Raw genomic sequence first — 17,823 nt, forward strand, 5'->3', positions numbered from 1 at the left:
ATTTAACTCTTTAATAGGACTCACAATTTTGCCATATATGTAAATTAAACATCATTTTAATGAGATTTGAAATATTATTACTCCAAATTCCTACAGTAAAAATGTACGACAATTATTCTCTGGGTACCTTGGAACATGTTCTTCAAGGCTTCAGTGAAGTTGTTTGGTAACAATTTGATTTAACCCTTTAATAGCTCTCACAATTTTGCAATATTTGTAAATTAAACAGCATATTTATAAGTTTGAAATGATATTTCTCCAAATTCCTACAGTAAAAATGTATAAAAATTATTCTCTGGGTACCTGAGAACATGCTCTTCAAGACTGCAGTGGAGTGGTCTGGTAACAGTTTGATTTAACCATTTTATGGCCTTCAGCATTCTGCAATTTGTGGAATTGTGTTGTTATTCTTATGAAGTTTGTAATGCTATTACTCCAAATTCCTACAGTAGAAATTTATAAAAATTATTCTCTGGGTACCTGAGAACATGCTCTTCAAGGCTGCAGTGGAATGGTTTGGTAACAGTTTGATTTAACCCTTTAATAGCTCTCAAAATTCTGCAATATTTGTAAATTAAACAGCATATTTATGAGTTTGAAATGATATTACTCCAAATTCCTACAGTAAAAATGTTTGACAATTATTCTCTGGGTACTCTAGAACATGTTCTTCAAGGCTGCTGTGGAGTGGTTTGGTAACAGTTTGATTTAACCCTTTATCAGAACTCAAAATTGTCCATATATGTAAATTAAACATCATCAAATAATATTACTTCATATTCCTACAGTAAAAATGTATGAAAATTATACCATGAGTACCTGAGAACATGCTCTTCAAGAATGCAGTGGAGTGGTCTGGTAACAGTTTGATTTAACCATTTTATGGAATTTAATATCCATAGGGTTTTTTGAAGTTTTTTTCAAGCCTATTACTTCTAATTCTTACAGTAAATGCACATAAATATTATACCCTGTGTACCTGAGGACATGTTTTTCAATACAACAGTGAGATTTTCTGGTAACAAACCGTTCTTTTAGCCAATCAGACACACACACATATATCCTCCCTCGACTTCCTCTATTGATAAGCTGTAATTTTCAATATTTTAGTTAATGATGTCAGCATATTTTCTACTCAGTACGTTATTCCTGTTTTATATTTTAGCCAACCGTTTGGACATAATCTCTATAGTCAAACAGTGCCCTTCGGGAGTTTCCTATTTTCACCTTGTGACTGGGAACATGTCCTTTTGATATAATAATTGACTTTTCCTAAGCAAGCAAGCATGATATGTATATTCTTTGGCAGTAAAGCAATCTGCTTATTCAAAATAACCATATAATTCCAACAGTAGCCTTTTGAATGAAGACCTACAGTAAAGTTTTGTCTTTGTTTTTTTCTGACGCACTACAGAAGCATGAGCTGACCTAAATTCACTGCAAATATCTAAAGTATTCTTCCAAAAATTATCTAGAATGGTTCTGTTAGCTTTAGTCCTCTTGGAGAGAAAGCTCCTGTATTTATCTTATAATCACTGTAATCACTATAATCACTTGCTGTCTACATGTGCATGAATGTCATAACTGGAGATTTCTGGCAGTAGAGGGAGAGAATGTGTGTGCATGTGTGTACTGAGAGAGAGACAGACAGACATAGAGGGAGAGAGAAAGAAGCTTAATTTTTTCTGAACTCTGTATACTCACACTAACAGATAATAAAGAGAGAAATAATCAAACTGTTTTCTGTTCTGTATAAAATCAATGAACAAATACATGAGCTAATGAAGCTAGTGATGCAAAACAATTTAACAAAAAAAATCTACATTGTTTTAGTGAATATCAATTAATCAGAATAATCAAATCTATTGGTGTTAACCAGGTTTTGTGTGTGTGTGTGTTCATTACTCTCTCTTTTCTTCCACAAAAAAGACAAGCATTGGTTTGAGGTGTCAATTAGGTTTTAATCTTAATTTGGCTCTTTCTGCTGTACAGATATATAAGCATGCATGTTAACAGCAGTCACAGTCTCTTAAACATTTCTACATTAGTAGCTCAGCAAAGTTAATGTGTGTATCAAGAGATTGTTAGGAGACTGTAGTTAAGGAAGTTTATTACTTAAGAGACCGCAGCACTCTTGTGCCTTCAGTAATGACCAGACTGCCATCGTCTTTGAGGGTCAGACGCATATCTGATGCAGCTTTGTTTTGCCAGGTGTCACTGGCCCATAAAGGATTTCCAGTGTCGTTATAAATGACCAGGTTTCCGTCCGCCTGCATCACCAGTCGAGTTCCAGGTTTTCCACAAGTGTTGGATGCCCAGACTGGTTTCCAGGTGTAAAGCACAAAGTTCCCATCATCCTAAACAACAGAGACACATACAGTAAGACCTTTAAACCACCGGTGCTTACAGTCTTGCATTTTTCACATTCTCCACTTCTTAACTTTCATATTGTATAAGGTGAAGGTGCCATATAAAACTGGAACTGTAGTCCTTCCACTGGAGTGGTGTAATTTATGTAAACATTAAGCCAACTTAACAAGGAATCTGCCTCAGTGAAACCATGGGCCTAAAAATGAAATGCAGAAAAATAAAAGGACATATGACTGTTATTCATGTGTTCAAATAATATAATGATTATATCACTCATCAAATGAAAGGGCTGTTTCTTTACATAAATTTATATATATTCATTTGTTCCAGAATATGTATACTACTTGTATGTATAAACCTGGCATCACTGAATTCCTGAGATTATCTTGGAACTAACAAGCCCTCGTTGTCTGTCTACAATCTTCCTATGAAACATAATTCACTATATTTATATATTTATATTCAATATATTCTTAGGCTTAGCTAATGCACTTGACTCAGTGCCTCATAATCTTATGTGGAAAACCTTTGAATTCTTCCAGGTCCAAGAAAATATCACGAAGCTGGTCAAAGCTTATTTTGATGATATTCAGTTTTGTTTTATTAGAGGAGAATTTATGTCATGGCAGCGATTGGAAATGGGTATAATGGCTGGATGCACCCTTTCACCACTAGCGTTTACAGTTACAATGTAGGACATTATTAGGGTGTCTAAGTGGGTTGTAGGCAGAGAGAGGTTGCATGATGGCTCTCCCCAGTTAGGGCATACATGATGTGATGACCCTGACCACTTGTGTCTTGTACATGGTAGATGCTGGGGATGTTAGATAAAAACCTTATGTGAGCTTAGGCTGAAAGGTAAACCAAGCAAGTCTAAAAGTTTATCGATAGTTAAAGGAAAACTTGTGCAGGAAAATTTTGTAATTGAAAGAGACCTGATTCTGTCTGTACTGGAGAGACCAGTGAAGAGTTTAGATAGATGTTACAGTGCAGCACTAAATGATACAGAGCACTGGTGAGGGCTATTAATAGCACTGATTATGTTTGCCAGGGAAGCTGAAACTGCGGTGTCTGTTAGTTCAAGTTCAAGATTCTTTATTGTCATTTCAACTATATATTAAGTACACAGTGAAATGAGACATGAGGTGCCAAAAACTAAGGACAACTGTGAAAGACTTATCAGAAACAGTTGAAAGGTCTAGTCAGTGGTTGTGAATAAGGAGATCACAGATTATTTGGGGAAACATACTGTAAATATGTTCCAGTTACAAGGACATCACAGATGAGTCGGGTGCTGTGTTGTGTTGTTATTGTGGCTGTCGGTGGTATGTTATGTGAAGTTCACAGGGAAGTGGTGGCACTGAGCATGCGTGAACGGTGCCAGTGGGGCTAAGTACATCCTTAGTCACCTGGGAGGCCAGTGTGGATTCACGGTTGTTAATGCTAAGGGTAAGGTAGGACTGTAAAGCTGGCTTGGACGGGGGTGTATCTGGGATGCCAGACCTCACTGTTGAGCCTTCCAGAGGTGTCATGGGCTTAATTCAGCAAAACACTGACAAGGGGAGGTGTATACCTAATGACAGCTAGCGATTCAGTGGCTGAGTTGGGTAAACAAGGGCTGGGCCCAGTGGGTAAGCTTCAGTGTTAGGGGTAGCTGGTTGCTGATCTGATCATAAATGGCCACAGCAACCACACTGGTTTGGTTTAAGATTTAAATAGCCAAAGATTCCAGGAATGTTGTAGCTGCAGTTAGGAAGAGAGTGGGGTGGGACCTATTTGAAATTCTAATGGATTTGCATAGGATATTTTACATCTTATCCTGTGTATGATTACTTATCAATTACCACATGAAAATACAATAAAACCTAGAAATTGGGCTCTAATATGGACAGAAGCCTCAACCCATGTAAATGACATATAATACTCATACCCTAAGATTTATTTAACACCTTATTCAAAGTAATTTTTCACACTTTGGGCATTTATTACTACCCCCTTAAAAAACAAACAAACAAAAAAAAACTTGGAGATGTTTTTTACCTGGAGCAGGTAAAAGTGGCCCAAATCCAATGTTTCTTACATGTGATACAGATGTGGCTGTGTGAACAGCAGAAATGGCACTGAATCTGAATTTATTTTTTTTTATATATTTATCTTAAATATTTACACATATATAAACCTAGCATTTTTTTTAACCTTTAAAAAATTAATTTTATATTACATATAAAATTATTATATATATATATATATATATATATATACATTTTAAATGGTCTGAAAAAAAAAACGGAGTCTGTGACAAGCTGACAAGCGTTTCAGTACGGTCTTGTAGTTTATGCTATTTTTTCAGAGGCACAGCTTGTGCAGCTAGCGTTCGTACGAGATCTTTTCAAATACAAATTATTGGAAAGATATAAGGTCCTGAGGAAGTTCATCTGTTCATTTACTGCATTATTAACACTATTGACTGTTTATATGTACTTGCCTTTTTGTTGTGTTTCTTTTTAGGTTTTTAGTTATTTCTGGTATTAGCTGTGGAGTGGATTGGATTAGGAGTGGCTATCATAGGCTATGCAGTGAGACATGTGTGATTGATCAGGTATAAGGCGATGTTTAGGTTTATAGAACGGGTTTTAAAAAATATGATGCTTGTGGTGAGATATATGTACCTATATAATAATAACTTTATCATATATGAAAGGCATGGACAACACCCAGAATGTGACTACACTTGTTGGTTTTTATTGAAACTGTGAAGCTGCTTTGTGACAGCGTCAGTTGTAAAAGGCGCTATACAAAAAAAGTTGATTTGATTTGATTATTCGTCAGTTTCTTATCCGGAATTTCTGTTCCACCTTAAATGGTGCAGCTTGACATACTTGGCAGTAATTGCATTCTGTCGCCACTAGATAGGAACATATGAATATGACTTCCATTTCATTGAAAAACTACACATTTGGCTTAATTCCTAGGTCCATCTCTTTATTGTCTAAGTGTCTCAAATCTGAAAGGCACACTGAAGATTTGTTTACAGACTATCAAAATCCTGAAGATGAACAAATTTTACTGTGGATTTTTTTTGTAATGGCACCATGAGCATAGCATTTATTAGAGTAGGGAAATTGCATGTGTGGCTATTTTCCTAGGACTTTATTTCCTTTTTTTCAGTGTGTCTCATAGATCTGAAAGGCTCAGTGAATAAGAAGCATAGTTAATATTATGATTTCTTAAAACCACATATTTTTGTACTTTAATTTTTTCTTTAACAACAAATAGACCTAATAAAGTTATTAGTTTGATCCAAGCAGTAAGCAGTACATTATTCCAAGTAACAAACCTTCAAATTTGGCCATGTAAATTCATATAGAAATTCAGATTGTAAAAGGTTAAAGAAACCATCCTTGAAGGCTGCAGAGGCACAGTTTGTGTGGGTCTTCCTCTTTCCTTCATCAGGTGTCATTTAATCAGGTCATGGTTAAAACAATGGTTCTGTGTAGAACCCTGAATACTCACAGAACCTTCTGAGTGGGTCAGTTAAACCAGGTTTATTTCTCAACTCAACTCAACTCAACTTTATTTATAGAGCACTTTAAAAAACACCAACAGTTAAAACAAAGTGCTGTACAAAAGATGTTTATAAAACAAACTAAAACAAAATAAAATAACCAATAATGAAAAATAAATAACTTAAATAAAAACAACACTAATAAAATTAATAAAAGAAAACAAACGTCTCATGCTGAGTTGAAAGCCAAGGAATAAAAATGGGTTTTAAGATAAGTTTTAAAAACCGAAAGTGAAGAAGCCTGCCTAATCTGTAATGGTAGGCTATTCCACAGTTTCGGCGCAGCAATTGAAAAAGCTCTATCTCCTCTGAGCTTACGTTTTGACCTCGGCACCTCCAGGAGCAGCTGATCAGCTGACCTGAGGCACCGAGCAGAGACGTGGGGGTGTAGCAGCTCAGTGAGGTAAGGTGGGGCGAGTCCATTTAAAGATTTGAAAACAAATAAAAGAATCTTAAAATGTACTCTAAAATGCACAGGCAACCAGTGGAGAGAGGCCAGAATGGGAGTGATATGTTCCCTCTTACGTGATCCCGTTAAGAGTCGGGCAGCAGCATTTTGCACCAATTGGAGACGTCTGAGGGAGGACTGGCTGACTCCAAAATACAGTGCATTGCAGTAATCCAATCGGGATGTGATGAAGGCATGGATTACTGTTTGAAAGTGCTCGTAAGAGAGAATTGGCTTCACCTTTGCCAGCTGCCTCAGGTGGAAAAAGCTGGACCTAACTACTGTGCCTATTTGGCGGTCCAATTTAAAATCACTGTCCATCTTAAAACCCAAATTTAAGATAGTTGGCTTCACATACAAAGTCAAGGGGCCCAAATCAACTGGAGGGGCTTCACAGGGACCACTGGGACCAAACACCATCACTTCTGTTTTGTTTTCGTTAAAATGTAAAAAATTTAAAGCCATCCAGTCTTTAATGTCATTGAGACATAACAACAGTGGTTTAATTGAGAAAGCATCTTTCTTCTTTAAAGGGACATATATCTGGCTGTCGTCAGCGTAACAGTGAAATGCAATGCCATGTTTTCTCAAGATAGAGCCCAATGGGAGCAGATAAAGTGAGAAAAGGAGGGGTCCTAAGATTGAGCCCTGTGGAACTCCATATGATAGGGGAGCTGAGGAGGATTCTGAGCCAGCAAAACTCACACACAAAGTTCTGTCCGTCAGATAGGACCTAAACCAGTCCAAAGCACTACCACAAATGCCGACTAGATGCTGCAAGCGGGAAACTAAAATGTTGTGATCCACTGTGTCAAAAGCAGCAGTTAGATCCAGCAGGACAAGAATTGCATGGTCCCCAGAATCATTGGCCAGGAGAATGTCATTAAAAACCCTGAGCAACGCTGACTCTGTACTATGCAAGGTTTTAAAACCAGACTGAAAAACCTCCAGAATATTATGCTCATCCAAAAATAATTTCAGTTGAGCATAAACAACTTTCTCCAAGATCTTTGAAATAAAAGGCAGCTTGGAAATAGGCCTATAATTAGCCAATACTGTATGGTCGAGGCCAGGTTTCTTGAGCAGGGGTTGTACTACAGCATGTTTAAAACTCACAGGAACAACACCAGAAGACAGGCTGCTGTTAATAATGGCCAGAACCTGCTGCCCTAGAGTATGAAAAATCTCTTTAAGAAAGTGAGGAGGCAAAACATCACAAGGAGAACCTGAGGGCTTTAAATGGCCCACCACATCCTCCAAGTGCGACAGAGTCACCGGCTCAAACCTATCAAACACAGCCAAGCAAGGGGCAGAGTCAGAGGGGTCAACAGCAGGAGCTGTGATAAGAGCTCTTGCAGTAACAATCTTATCAATAAAAAAGTGCAGAAAGTCATTACACATGTCAGGCGATGCTTCCAAACAGACAGGCTGAGGGGCCTTAAGAACAGAGTCAATGGTTTTAAATAACACACGTGGCTTATGACAATTTGCCATAATAATATTTGACAAGTGTTCTCTCTTAACCTCTTCGATGGTGCTCTGGTAAGAACGCCAGCAGTCTTTTAACATTTGAAATGAAACCTGCAGCTTATCCTTTTTCCATCGGCGTTCAGCTCTGCGACACTTCTGCTTTGCTGCACGCGCTTGGTCATTGAACCAGGGCTCAGGTTTAACTTTGGGCTGTTTAGTTCTTAATGGAGCCACTGAGTCCAGTATGGTTCGGCAGGAGGAGTGAAACCAGGAGCTGAGCTCCTCCGTATTAACAGAGGCTGAGTCAGGAGGAGGACAAAGCTGGTCGAAAGCGCAGGTGAACTGTCCGGCAGTGAAAGAGTTAAAACTCCGACCAAGCCGAGCAGGAGCGCAAGGTTTAAAAGCAGCACAGGAGAAAACAACATCAAATAAAACAGGCATGTGATCAGAAAACCCACTATCATGGATCTCTAAATTGAACACAGACAGCCCATAAGACAGAACAAGGTCTAAGGTGTGTCCATGTTCATGTGTGGGCCCGGACACATACTGCACTAAATTAAAAGAGTCAATGATGTTAACAAAGTTCTTCACCAGCGGTTTATCTGGACAGCACACGTGAATGTTAAAGTCCCCGACGATAAGGATGCGATCATATTTCGGCATATGTCCCGCCAAAAAATCAGAATAATCATTTATGAAATCCTTATTGTATTTAGGGGGTCGATAGATGACAGCACACAGCACCGGGTCAGAGCGGCCCACCTCAAATAAAGTGACTTCAAAACTGGAAAATGAGGGTGATACAGTGCGCTGTTTACATTTAAAATTATTTTTAAAAACAGTCGCCGTTCCTCCTCCCCGACCTGACGTCCGCGGGGTATTAAAATAACCACAGCTAGCTGGCAGAAGTTCAACGAGAGCACTGTACTCACCAGCACCAATCCAAGTCTCTGTCACAAAAAGAAAATCCAGGCTTTGAGAAGAGAAGAAGTCCCTCAGGATAAAAGTTTTATTTGCCAGTGATCTGGCGTTCACAAGGCCGATCCTGGCAGGAGCTGAGGCCTGTGCTTTAGACAGATTAGGAGCACGAAGCGGCGTCCTCAGGTTGCGGGGATTCACATCACGCTCGCGGAGCCGGGAAAAGCAGGGGCGGCGGGGACAGGATCCCTCATCCAGGCCGATGACAGGTACCAGGGAGATGCTGATGGGCTCCAGGAAACGCCAGGACACCACGAATTGGGGGGATAATCCACGTCGTGGCCGGGAACTGGATGACGATTGTGAGAGGTAGACCTTTAGTTTCACTAGCCGACCGCCACGTTTACCGCGGCGGCGGCGACGCTTTCGCTGAATTGTTTGGGCCGAGGCCCGGCGCAGGTGATTCGGAATACCCGATAGGTGCGGGGGCAGAGGATTCTGTCCACTATGATTAAAAACACCTACATCACAGGTATTATATCTAAGATCCAGGAGAAACTGGCGATCATACACCAGTAGAGACTTCACATGTGAAGTGCCAAAGCTTAGCAACACTAACAACACAAGGCAAAGTGAGAGCAGCAGACGGCCAGCCACACACACCGGCGCCATCTTGATCATATTTGTTCTTCTCTGTGAGGAAATGCCTTTTGTTTATGGTTAAAGTAATACTTCTGTGTGGAACCCAAAATGTCTGCTATTAAATTATTTTTTTAGAAGAAATGGGAAGCTAAAGTAGAGGATTTCAGTTTTTTTTTTTAAAAAAAACCTTAATGTTATTGCTGTCTGATAATATATACTTTCTTAAAGTTTGTCATTTGTCATCATTTGAATAAATCATCTTTCATTTACAATGTCAAACCTTCACAAAAAACTGACAAAAAGAAATGCAATTATGTAAAATTATATTTTGCTAGATCCACTTATAAAGTTTTCTCATTCTGTGAAATAGCTGTTCTGAAGACATAATGTTTTATTCAGAAAGGTTTCCAGTCATACCTGCATGATGGCTTTGAAATTTCCATTGTTGGAGATCAGGTATTCTCCTCTTTGCAGTTCCTGGCTGGTAGACAGAGAATTCCTGCTCATTTTCCTGTAAGATAGTTATGGGTTAATCCCATAATTAGCATACGTTTATTTATTTTCAGTATAAGAATAGTAAAAATAGGTTTACATATTCTAACTTCAACAAATCCTGGTAACATTTATGAATGCAGGACTCACAGCAGTCAGTAGAGGCTCTTTGGTAAGTTGTAGTCTCTAGAGTAGTAGCAGGGCTGAAGAGCTGGAGGAACACTGAGCAGCTCAGGATGGGTGTAGCTTAAAATGCAAATACTTGCTCACCATTCCATAGAACTATTCCACAGAGTCATTAAATTTATTTATGCGCAGATTAGATAAAAGAAAATCCACTGGCATAAGAAATAAAAGCATAAAGGAACAAAGAGGATTTTTCCAAACATATGTAAAACCATGGGTCTGACAGGATGTGGAGCTGTCAAAAACCCACATAGAGGAAAGGAAGGTTTGGAATAAATGTAGGGAAAATGTGAACCAACTTCAAATTCAAGACCGAACTTCTGAAGGGTAAATGTATATTACTTAGACAAGCCTTAAATGTGCCTCTATTGCAGGTAGTGTCGCAGTCACACAGCTCCAGGGGCCTGGAGGTTGTGGGTTCGATTCCCGCTCCGGTTGACTGTTTGTGAGGAGTTGGTGTGTTCTCCCCGTGTCCGCGTGGGTTTCCTCCGAGTGACTGTCTGTGAGGAGTTGGTGTGTTCTCCCCGTGTCCGCATGGGTTTCCTCCGGGTGACTGTCTGTGAGGAGTTGGTGTGTTCTCCCTGTGTCCGCATGGGTTTCCTCCGAGTGACTGTGAGGAGTTGGTGTGTTGTCCACGTGGGTTTCCTCCGGGTGACTGTGTGTGAGGAGTTGGTGTGTTCTCCCCGTGTCCGCATGGGTTTCCTCCGGGTGCTCCAGTTTCCTCCCACAGTCCAAAAAAAAAACACACGTTGGTAGGTGGATTGGCGACTCAAAAGTGTCCGTAGGTGTGAGTGTGTGAGTGAACTGGATAAGCGGTTACAGATAATGAATGAATGAATAATGTGATTGTACAGTGTGAAAGGCTGCAGTAATAATTCCCACAAACAAGAAAAAAACTGAGCAAGATTTTAAATCCGTTTAAATCTTTGGATAACTCCAGCGTCCTCCAAACTGTTGTAAAATAATATCATATATAAATACATAAAATGAAAGTACAGAAATTAGGTTTTTTAAAAAGATTTATTTAGGGTGAAAAATGTTCCTGATTTAGGATTATTTCAAGTCCTGATAATACACAATATAATATGACTTCATCATCATCATCTTTACAACCTCTATCTGTTTTATTGATAATGAATATTTGTAATATCTAGTTTAATGGGAAAATTTTTCAGTGTAAGTAGAAGTTGCTGTGCTAAACACAATTTCTGTAGTTACACCCAGTCTGCCTTTCCTGTCAGGGTTGTGGTGTTGCAGCACCTCCATTGAAATGTGAACAAATTAGATTAGATTAGATTAGATTCAACTTTATTGTCATTGTGCAGAGTACAAGTACAGGGCCAATGAAATGTAGTTAGCATCTAACCAGAAGTGCAATATATAACATTATTTATAAATATGTTTATAAATATATATATAAATATATAAAGATTATATAGGACTATATAGATATAAGATTATATATAGAATGTACATATATTGAAAATGTTAAATAAGCATTAGAATCTACATATATACTTATGTGAGATATATAATATTGTGATTATGAAAGTTGTAACCCTATATACATATTGAAATATAAAACATATAAACAAAGTAATATTGTATAGATGATGCATTATGTACTGATGAATGAATGAAATACATCATTACAGAAGGTGCAGTGAAATGATTGTGCAATGTTTACTTAAGTCTGAAGCAGTAGAGTGCTTAGGCACTGGCACAATGGTGGCAGATTTAAAGATGGATGGTACAGCTGCCTGGGCAAGTGAAACATTAAAGATGTGAGTGAAGACTCCCACAGCGAATTCCACAGCACAAGCTCTTAGCACACGGCCAGGTACACCGTCAGGGCCAGCTGCCTTTCGTGCATTCACTTTGCTCAGCATGCGACTGATGCCTGAAAAGGAAAGTACAAGTTATTTGTCGTCTGGTGGAAGATTGTTTATTGAAGATATCTTGTTGCCCTGGTCAAATCAAGCATAGAAGTTGTTCAGCTCATCAGGGAGTGAAGCACTATTGGTAGATGGAACAGTGCTAACTGATTTATAGTCAGTCAGGGTGTGTATTCCCTGCCACATACGCCGAGAGTCAGAGGAGGTAAAGTGCTCCTCAATCCTGCGTTTGTAGCAGTGATTGGCTATAGCTATTCCTCTCCTCAGGTTAGCTCTGGCCGAGCTGTATGCTTCCAGGTCTCCTGATCTGAAGGCAGCATCTCTGGCTTTGACAATGTTATTATTGTCTTTTGTGATGTCACTCTGTCCACACAGTTGTTGATGTGTTTCAGGACAGAGTTAGTGTAGGTGTCCAAGTGGATGTGTGAGCCTGTGGAGGCTCGGGCAGCATACTCACTCCAGTCGGTGTGCTGGAACTGTTGCTGAAGGAAGGAGTCAGCCCATCCATCCAGATCTTTACAGTTCTGGTTGAAGGCTTGATCCTCTGCAGGACTGGAGTGTATTTGGGAAGCAGGAACAAAAAAAGATGATCACAAAGTCAGAGATGGGGGAGGGGTGTTGTTTTGTGTGCATCTGCCACGTTTGTATAAACTTTGTCCAAAGTTTTTTGTCCCCTTGTTGTGCAGGAGACATTCTGAAAAAATTTTGGTAGTCCAGATTTTAAATCAGAGTGGTTGATACAATAAAAGCTCTGTCCGCGTGTGTATTTTGCAGGAGGCACATAAACTACAGCAGCAACAATACAGCTGAACTCATGGGGCAGATAGAAGGGTCTACATTTAATGATCAGGAACTCCAGGTCTGCAGAGCTGTGGGTTTCCACAACAGAGTCCATGCACCACGCTTTGTATACGTAGATACATTTTCCTCTGCCGCTGGTCTTGCCCATAGTCACGCTTGACCGGTCAGCTCTGAACAGTGCACGTCCCTCCATTTCCACCACGCAGTCCGCCACATCGTCCCTCAGCCACGTTTTCGTAAAAAACATTAAATTACAGTCCCTGAGCCAGCTCTGTGTGAGGGTCCAGATTTTTAAGTCATCCAACTTCCCTGGCAGCGAGCAAACATTTGCCAGTTGTTAAAAGCCTGTTGGTTTCAAGGGATTTGTAGTTTATTTTAATGCATAATTTATTAATTTATAGATTTTTCAGGAGAATAGAATGCAGTAAATATAACATTCTTACAAACCACCCACCCTTTCATACCCATTTGACTAGGTGTATATACATTTAAGAGTAGGTGTGTGTGTGTGTGTGGGGGTGGGGGGTACACTGCATATTATGCTATAATAATGGCATAAGTAAGTACTAATCAACTGTAAAATGTGTGCTTATTTAGAAAGAGGGAAGACTTGTCAAACATTCAAAGTAATCAATAAAAGTGCTCCAGTGTGAATAAAAACAGTCTGTTCCATTGACCCATGTAAACTTGATTTTCTCTAGCTTCAAGAAGAGCATCATGTATGTGAGCCAGGAGTTGAAAGAGGGAGGTTTACGAGATTCCATAGTAGCAGTATTCTACATTTGGCTATGAGAGAAGCAAAAGGGATAATGTCTGATTTTTTAGAGGATAATTGCAAAGAGTTGTCTGGAGCAACATTAGTGACATTAGATAACTTTAAAAGATGGAGATTCAATAAGACTGGAGTTTGTGGCACACCCAGAATCAGCAGATGTACCCCTACACCAGTTACAGGTCTGATTTACATGTGGATAGATATTTACAAGCTTAGATTTACATAAATCGATTCTAGAGTTTTAAATTGAACGAGTTTAAGACACAAGAAGCTAAAGAGTGAACTCTGCCTAGGGTTCTCTGCCTAACACCCATTGTCGAAACCTGGTATCCAATTCCGCCTCCCATTTAGACCTTTGTTTTTAAGTAAAGTCTTCACTATTCTGAGTTAGAATATGACTTTACAATTGAGAGATTAGACCTTTCTGGCTGTGTGGGAACTAATAAATTGGGTCAATTTCAGTAAAAGCCGGGAATGTCGGGCAGTGGGTGCGCACAATGTCTCTGATTTGAACGTATTGGAGAAGGTTCCCCTGAGAAAAATTAAATTCGTTAAGATTGGAAATTGTGAGAAATTTTTGAATTCTCTTTCAATAGGTCCTTGACTGATCCTCAGTTTTGCTAGGATATGAATGAAGAATACATGACAGGTAAAGGAAAATAGATTTCTAATGGGGGTATTTAAGAAAACATGGGGGCTTGAATGAAAAGTGTGGGCAGGAAGAGGCCTCCAGAAGGCACCAGTCAGTTTCAGATTTTCTGTATATTAGCCACCCAATAGTATTAGAGTAAATTAGAGATAAGCCGCCTTGTGAGTGAGAAATTTGGAGGGCTTTTATATATATTCCATTGCAAATATTTATCATTCAAAATAGAGGAAGAAATAATGTCAGAAGCACAAGGTACAAGGAGAAGGGAAATGCAGGAGAACACAAACTGAACACAAAGACTAGGGCATTAAGTTCAAAGGTTAGGGAGCTAAATACAAAAACTAGGCTAAATGCTAAACAAGAAGGCTAAACACTAAACAAGGATTATACAAATCAAAGGGGCTAAACACTAAACAAGAGGTTTAGTGGGGTTCCAGCGGTCTAAATAACACAAGGTCTCCTCCAAAAATGAAAATGTATATCAGGTAGTGAGAATAATAATTTGTTTGCAAAAATAGCATTGTCCCAGTTAGGTGCATACACATTCACCAAAATTACTGGGGTTTGGAACACAAATTCCGTACTGAATGACTACTGCGCTCTTAAAGGGGCAGTGCTCCCTAAAAGGGGTGTAACCAATGCTGTTTTTTCTGGATTTACTCTTTATTGAGTAAATATTGAGTACAATTTATATTACTCCATCCTGCATGACTTTCAGGGATTTAGAAAATTACAAGTACCACAAGTAAATCCTGTCAATCTGCTGAGCAAAGACAAACCCGTTGGGCTATAAGACTGACACTGAATTTACATTACATTTGTCATACTGACTATCGAGTGTACGAACTCAGGAAAAGACAACACAACAAAACAAAGGTTTAACACAACAAAACTGCTTTATTGCTAAGAGCCTCGCTTGTAGAGATACACAGAAGAAACACGTGAACTGGGCGTGTTCAAACCTACAGAGAGAGGGAGCAGTATACTACAAAGTGCGCTTGTCTACTAAACGCATCATATACCGTTACTCTACACTGATAATAATGGGATGAAATAGTGATTATGGTACCTTCTGACTCGGATGAGTCAGCCAAAATTTCCCAATCAACAAGGGTAGAATAATCACCTGGGAAAAATTGGGATCAAAGATGTCCACCCTTAGACCCCGAAGCAAGAAGAAAGAAGGGCAGGAGATGACAACAGGACAATTGTATTGTATGATTTGTTGTTGGTGTATGGTTTTGGTTACTTTTACAATTACTCTCAGTTTAAAGCTTGCTTGAAAGGCTCATTAATAGTACAGGTCTCTGAATGAAGAACGATTAATCTGTGGGGGTTGAGAGAGGTTCTGCTCGGCCTTAGAACGTAGGGAACAGACACTTAGAAGGGACACTTGTGGCTCAGAAATATAATCACTTTCACATAGTAAAAGTAGTATAATTATTCATTTTGTTTAAAACAATAGTAGAAGAGGGGCACCAAATTGAGGAAATTGAGTTTTCAGTTAGAGGTTAGGTCATAAATGACCTAAAAAGGGGGAATTGTAGGAAAAGTTCACATTAATCATCAGCATCACACAAGCAGTAATCAAGGATGTATTCAAAGCTTGCATTAACAATTAGTAGCACTGCAGCAGTATTAAGAATTATATTCAAAGCTTGATAATGATAGTAGAATAAGAGTCTGTGTTTACTAGCAGTATCAGGGGAAAAGAAGTGGGGTCAACAAAGTGCAGAGGCAAATGCATCTAAACTGGGAACAGAAACTCCAAGTGAAGCAAGTTACCTAGGTCAACAGGAACTGAACACTGCAAAGGTTTCAGTTCACTGAAGACGGAAGCCCAGAAGGTGTGAGCAGTTCTGAGAACTGTAACAAGCATAACATGTAAACAGGGGTCGGAAGTCCAAAAAACAGATGTAATAAGAAATAGAGGAACTAAAGTGCACAGTACAGGGTCATTGTCCTGTTGTGTTTGGATCTCCCTGAGCCTAGACTCCTTAGCCAGCAGGCTTGCCATGACAGTGTCAACGTAGAGATTAATTTCTTCCTCTTGAAGCATGTCTATGGTTGCAATATTCTCATTCTGAGACATTGCATAAGTGGCTGAATTGTGTCCAGTGTTTTTTTGAGCCCAAATGGGAACCAAAGTCTTGTGATCTGTCTCAATATGGAAATGTTTCCCTATAAGAAACTTGGCAAACTTCTCATAGGCCCATACGGAAGCCAACGCTTCTTCTTCTATTTGAGCATGTCTCTCCTCTGTACTAGTAAGTGCTCGCAAGGCCTATGCTATCGGCTTCCACACCTGATCTGGTTGCTTCTGGAGTAGGATGGCACCTAGCCCATAAGGTGAAGCATCAGCAGATACCAGTGTCTTGGCATTCGGATAATATAAATCCAGACAAGGGGTGATGTTAATTCTCCTCTAATTTTATCAAAAGCCTCCTGCTGGCGGGGCTCCCATGTTCACATGTCTGACTTTTTCAACATTTCTCTTAGTTCGTGGGTTTTTTCAGCCAAATGTGGCAAGAATTTTCCCGAATGTTTAATCATCCCCAACAGTCCTCTCACTTCACTGACATAACTAGGTTCTCTCATGGTCAGTATAGCTTTCACTTTCTCAGGATCTGGGTTCCCCATATAAGTGTGTCATCCACCTGACACAAAACGTCCTCCAGACCTTCTAAGATTTGTTTCATACATTTCTGAAAATGCTCTGGAGCAAAGGAGTTTGCGAATCATAACCGATTTTAGCAATACCGTCCAAACTGTGTTTTTTGGCACAACCACCATAGGCACACCATTCAGTTCCACTTCAGTTCCACCTTTGAAATAAACCCTTGTTGCTCCACCTGGTTCAATTTTTCTTTGACATTTGGTATTAGAGGGAGAGATATGCATCTAGGGGTGGAAAGAGGGAAGGGCCTAGCACCTAGTCTCAATAAAATACAGTGGAATCTCTACTAACGAACACCTATACTAACGGACTTTCCAAGATACGAACCAGGCATTTGAATATTTTTTGCCTCCACCAACAAACCATGACTCTAGAAATGAACCCGAGCCTCCACCAAGCTGGCGGCTGGAAATGGCCACTGACCCCAATAGGCGAGTTTCCCATTGCGCCCACACTTGAGTCATTGACCCATTTTCTCTCGTTCTCTCGACCCTCGAGCTTTTAAGATTAGTCATCGAGTCATTGACCAATTTTCTCTCGTTCTCTTGACCCTTTTAAGATTAGCAAATTGTAGTTTTAGCTATTTAGCATTAGTGTAAATAGCAGACATCGAAATCCGTGCTAAGTTACGCCGTATCAACGCTTCGTTTCCCCACATTCACCCGCCTACTCTTCGTTATTCCACCCACCCCCCACCTCCCATCATACAGCCAATGCATAACACCTCCAGAAGGCTTAACAATGAAATCTGGCGTCCCAGACCCACTACCCTCCAAGTAGTTTTACAGTCCTACTTCACCCTTAAGCATTAACAATTGTAAGTCCACACTGGCCTCCATGGTGACTAAGGCTGTACCTAGTCCCACTGGCACAGTTAATTCACTAGTTCATGTGGTTTCTATATTATACACTAAAAGTTTTAAATGTGTGTA

General features: G+C 39.6%; 1 protein-coding gene across 1 annotated transcript; it reads right to left on the reverse strand.

The window, feature by feature from the left end:
• Positions 1-1,926: 1,926 nt before the first annotated feature.
• On the reverse strand, positions 1,927-10,124 carry LOC136676772 (B-type lectin plumieribetin-like). The gene is made up of 3 exons (XM_066653988.1): positions 10,059-10,124; positions 9,834-9,927; positions 1,927-2,357 (listed from the first exon to the last, which is right to left on the reverse strand). Exons 2-3 carry the CDS (start codon positions 9,921-9,923, stop codon positions 2,112-2,114), a joined length of 336 nt encoding a protein of 111 aa, XP_066510085.1. The 5' UTR covers positions 9,924-9,927; positions 10,059-10,124; the 3' UTR covers positions 1,927-2,111.
• Between the last annotated feature and the right edge of the window lie 7,699 nt (positions 10,125-17,823).

This window comes from Hoplias malabaricus, chromosome X2 (genome assembly GCF_029633855.1).
Source record: "Hoplias malabaricus isolate fHopMal1 chromosome X2, fHopMal1.hap1, whole genome shotgun sequence".
Classification (NCBI taxonomy): domain Eukaryota; kingdom Metazoa; phylum Chordata; class Actinopteri; order Characiformes; family Erythrinidae; genus Hoplias; species Hoplias malabaricus.

Bases quoted from the DNA above. Each gene is read 5' to 3' on its own strand.
- LOC136676772 (XM_066653988.1), bottom strand. From the start codon at position 9,923: ATGAGCAGGAATTCTCTGTCTACCAGCCAGGAACTGCAAAGAGGAGAA. The intron at 2,358-9,833 runs GTATGACTGGAA...TCTGTTGTTTAG, and splicing joins ATTTCAAAGCCATCATGCAG to GATGATGGGAACTTTGTGCT.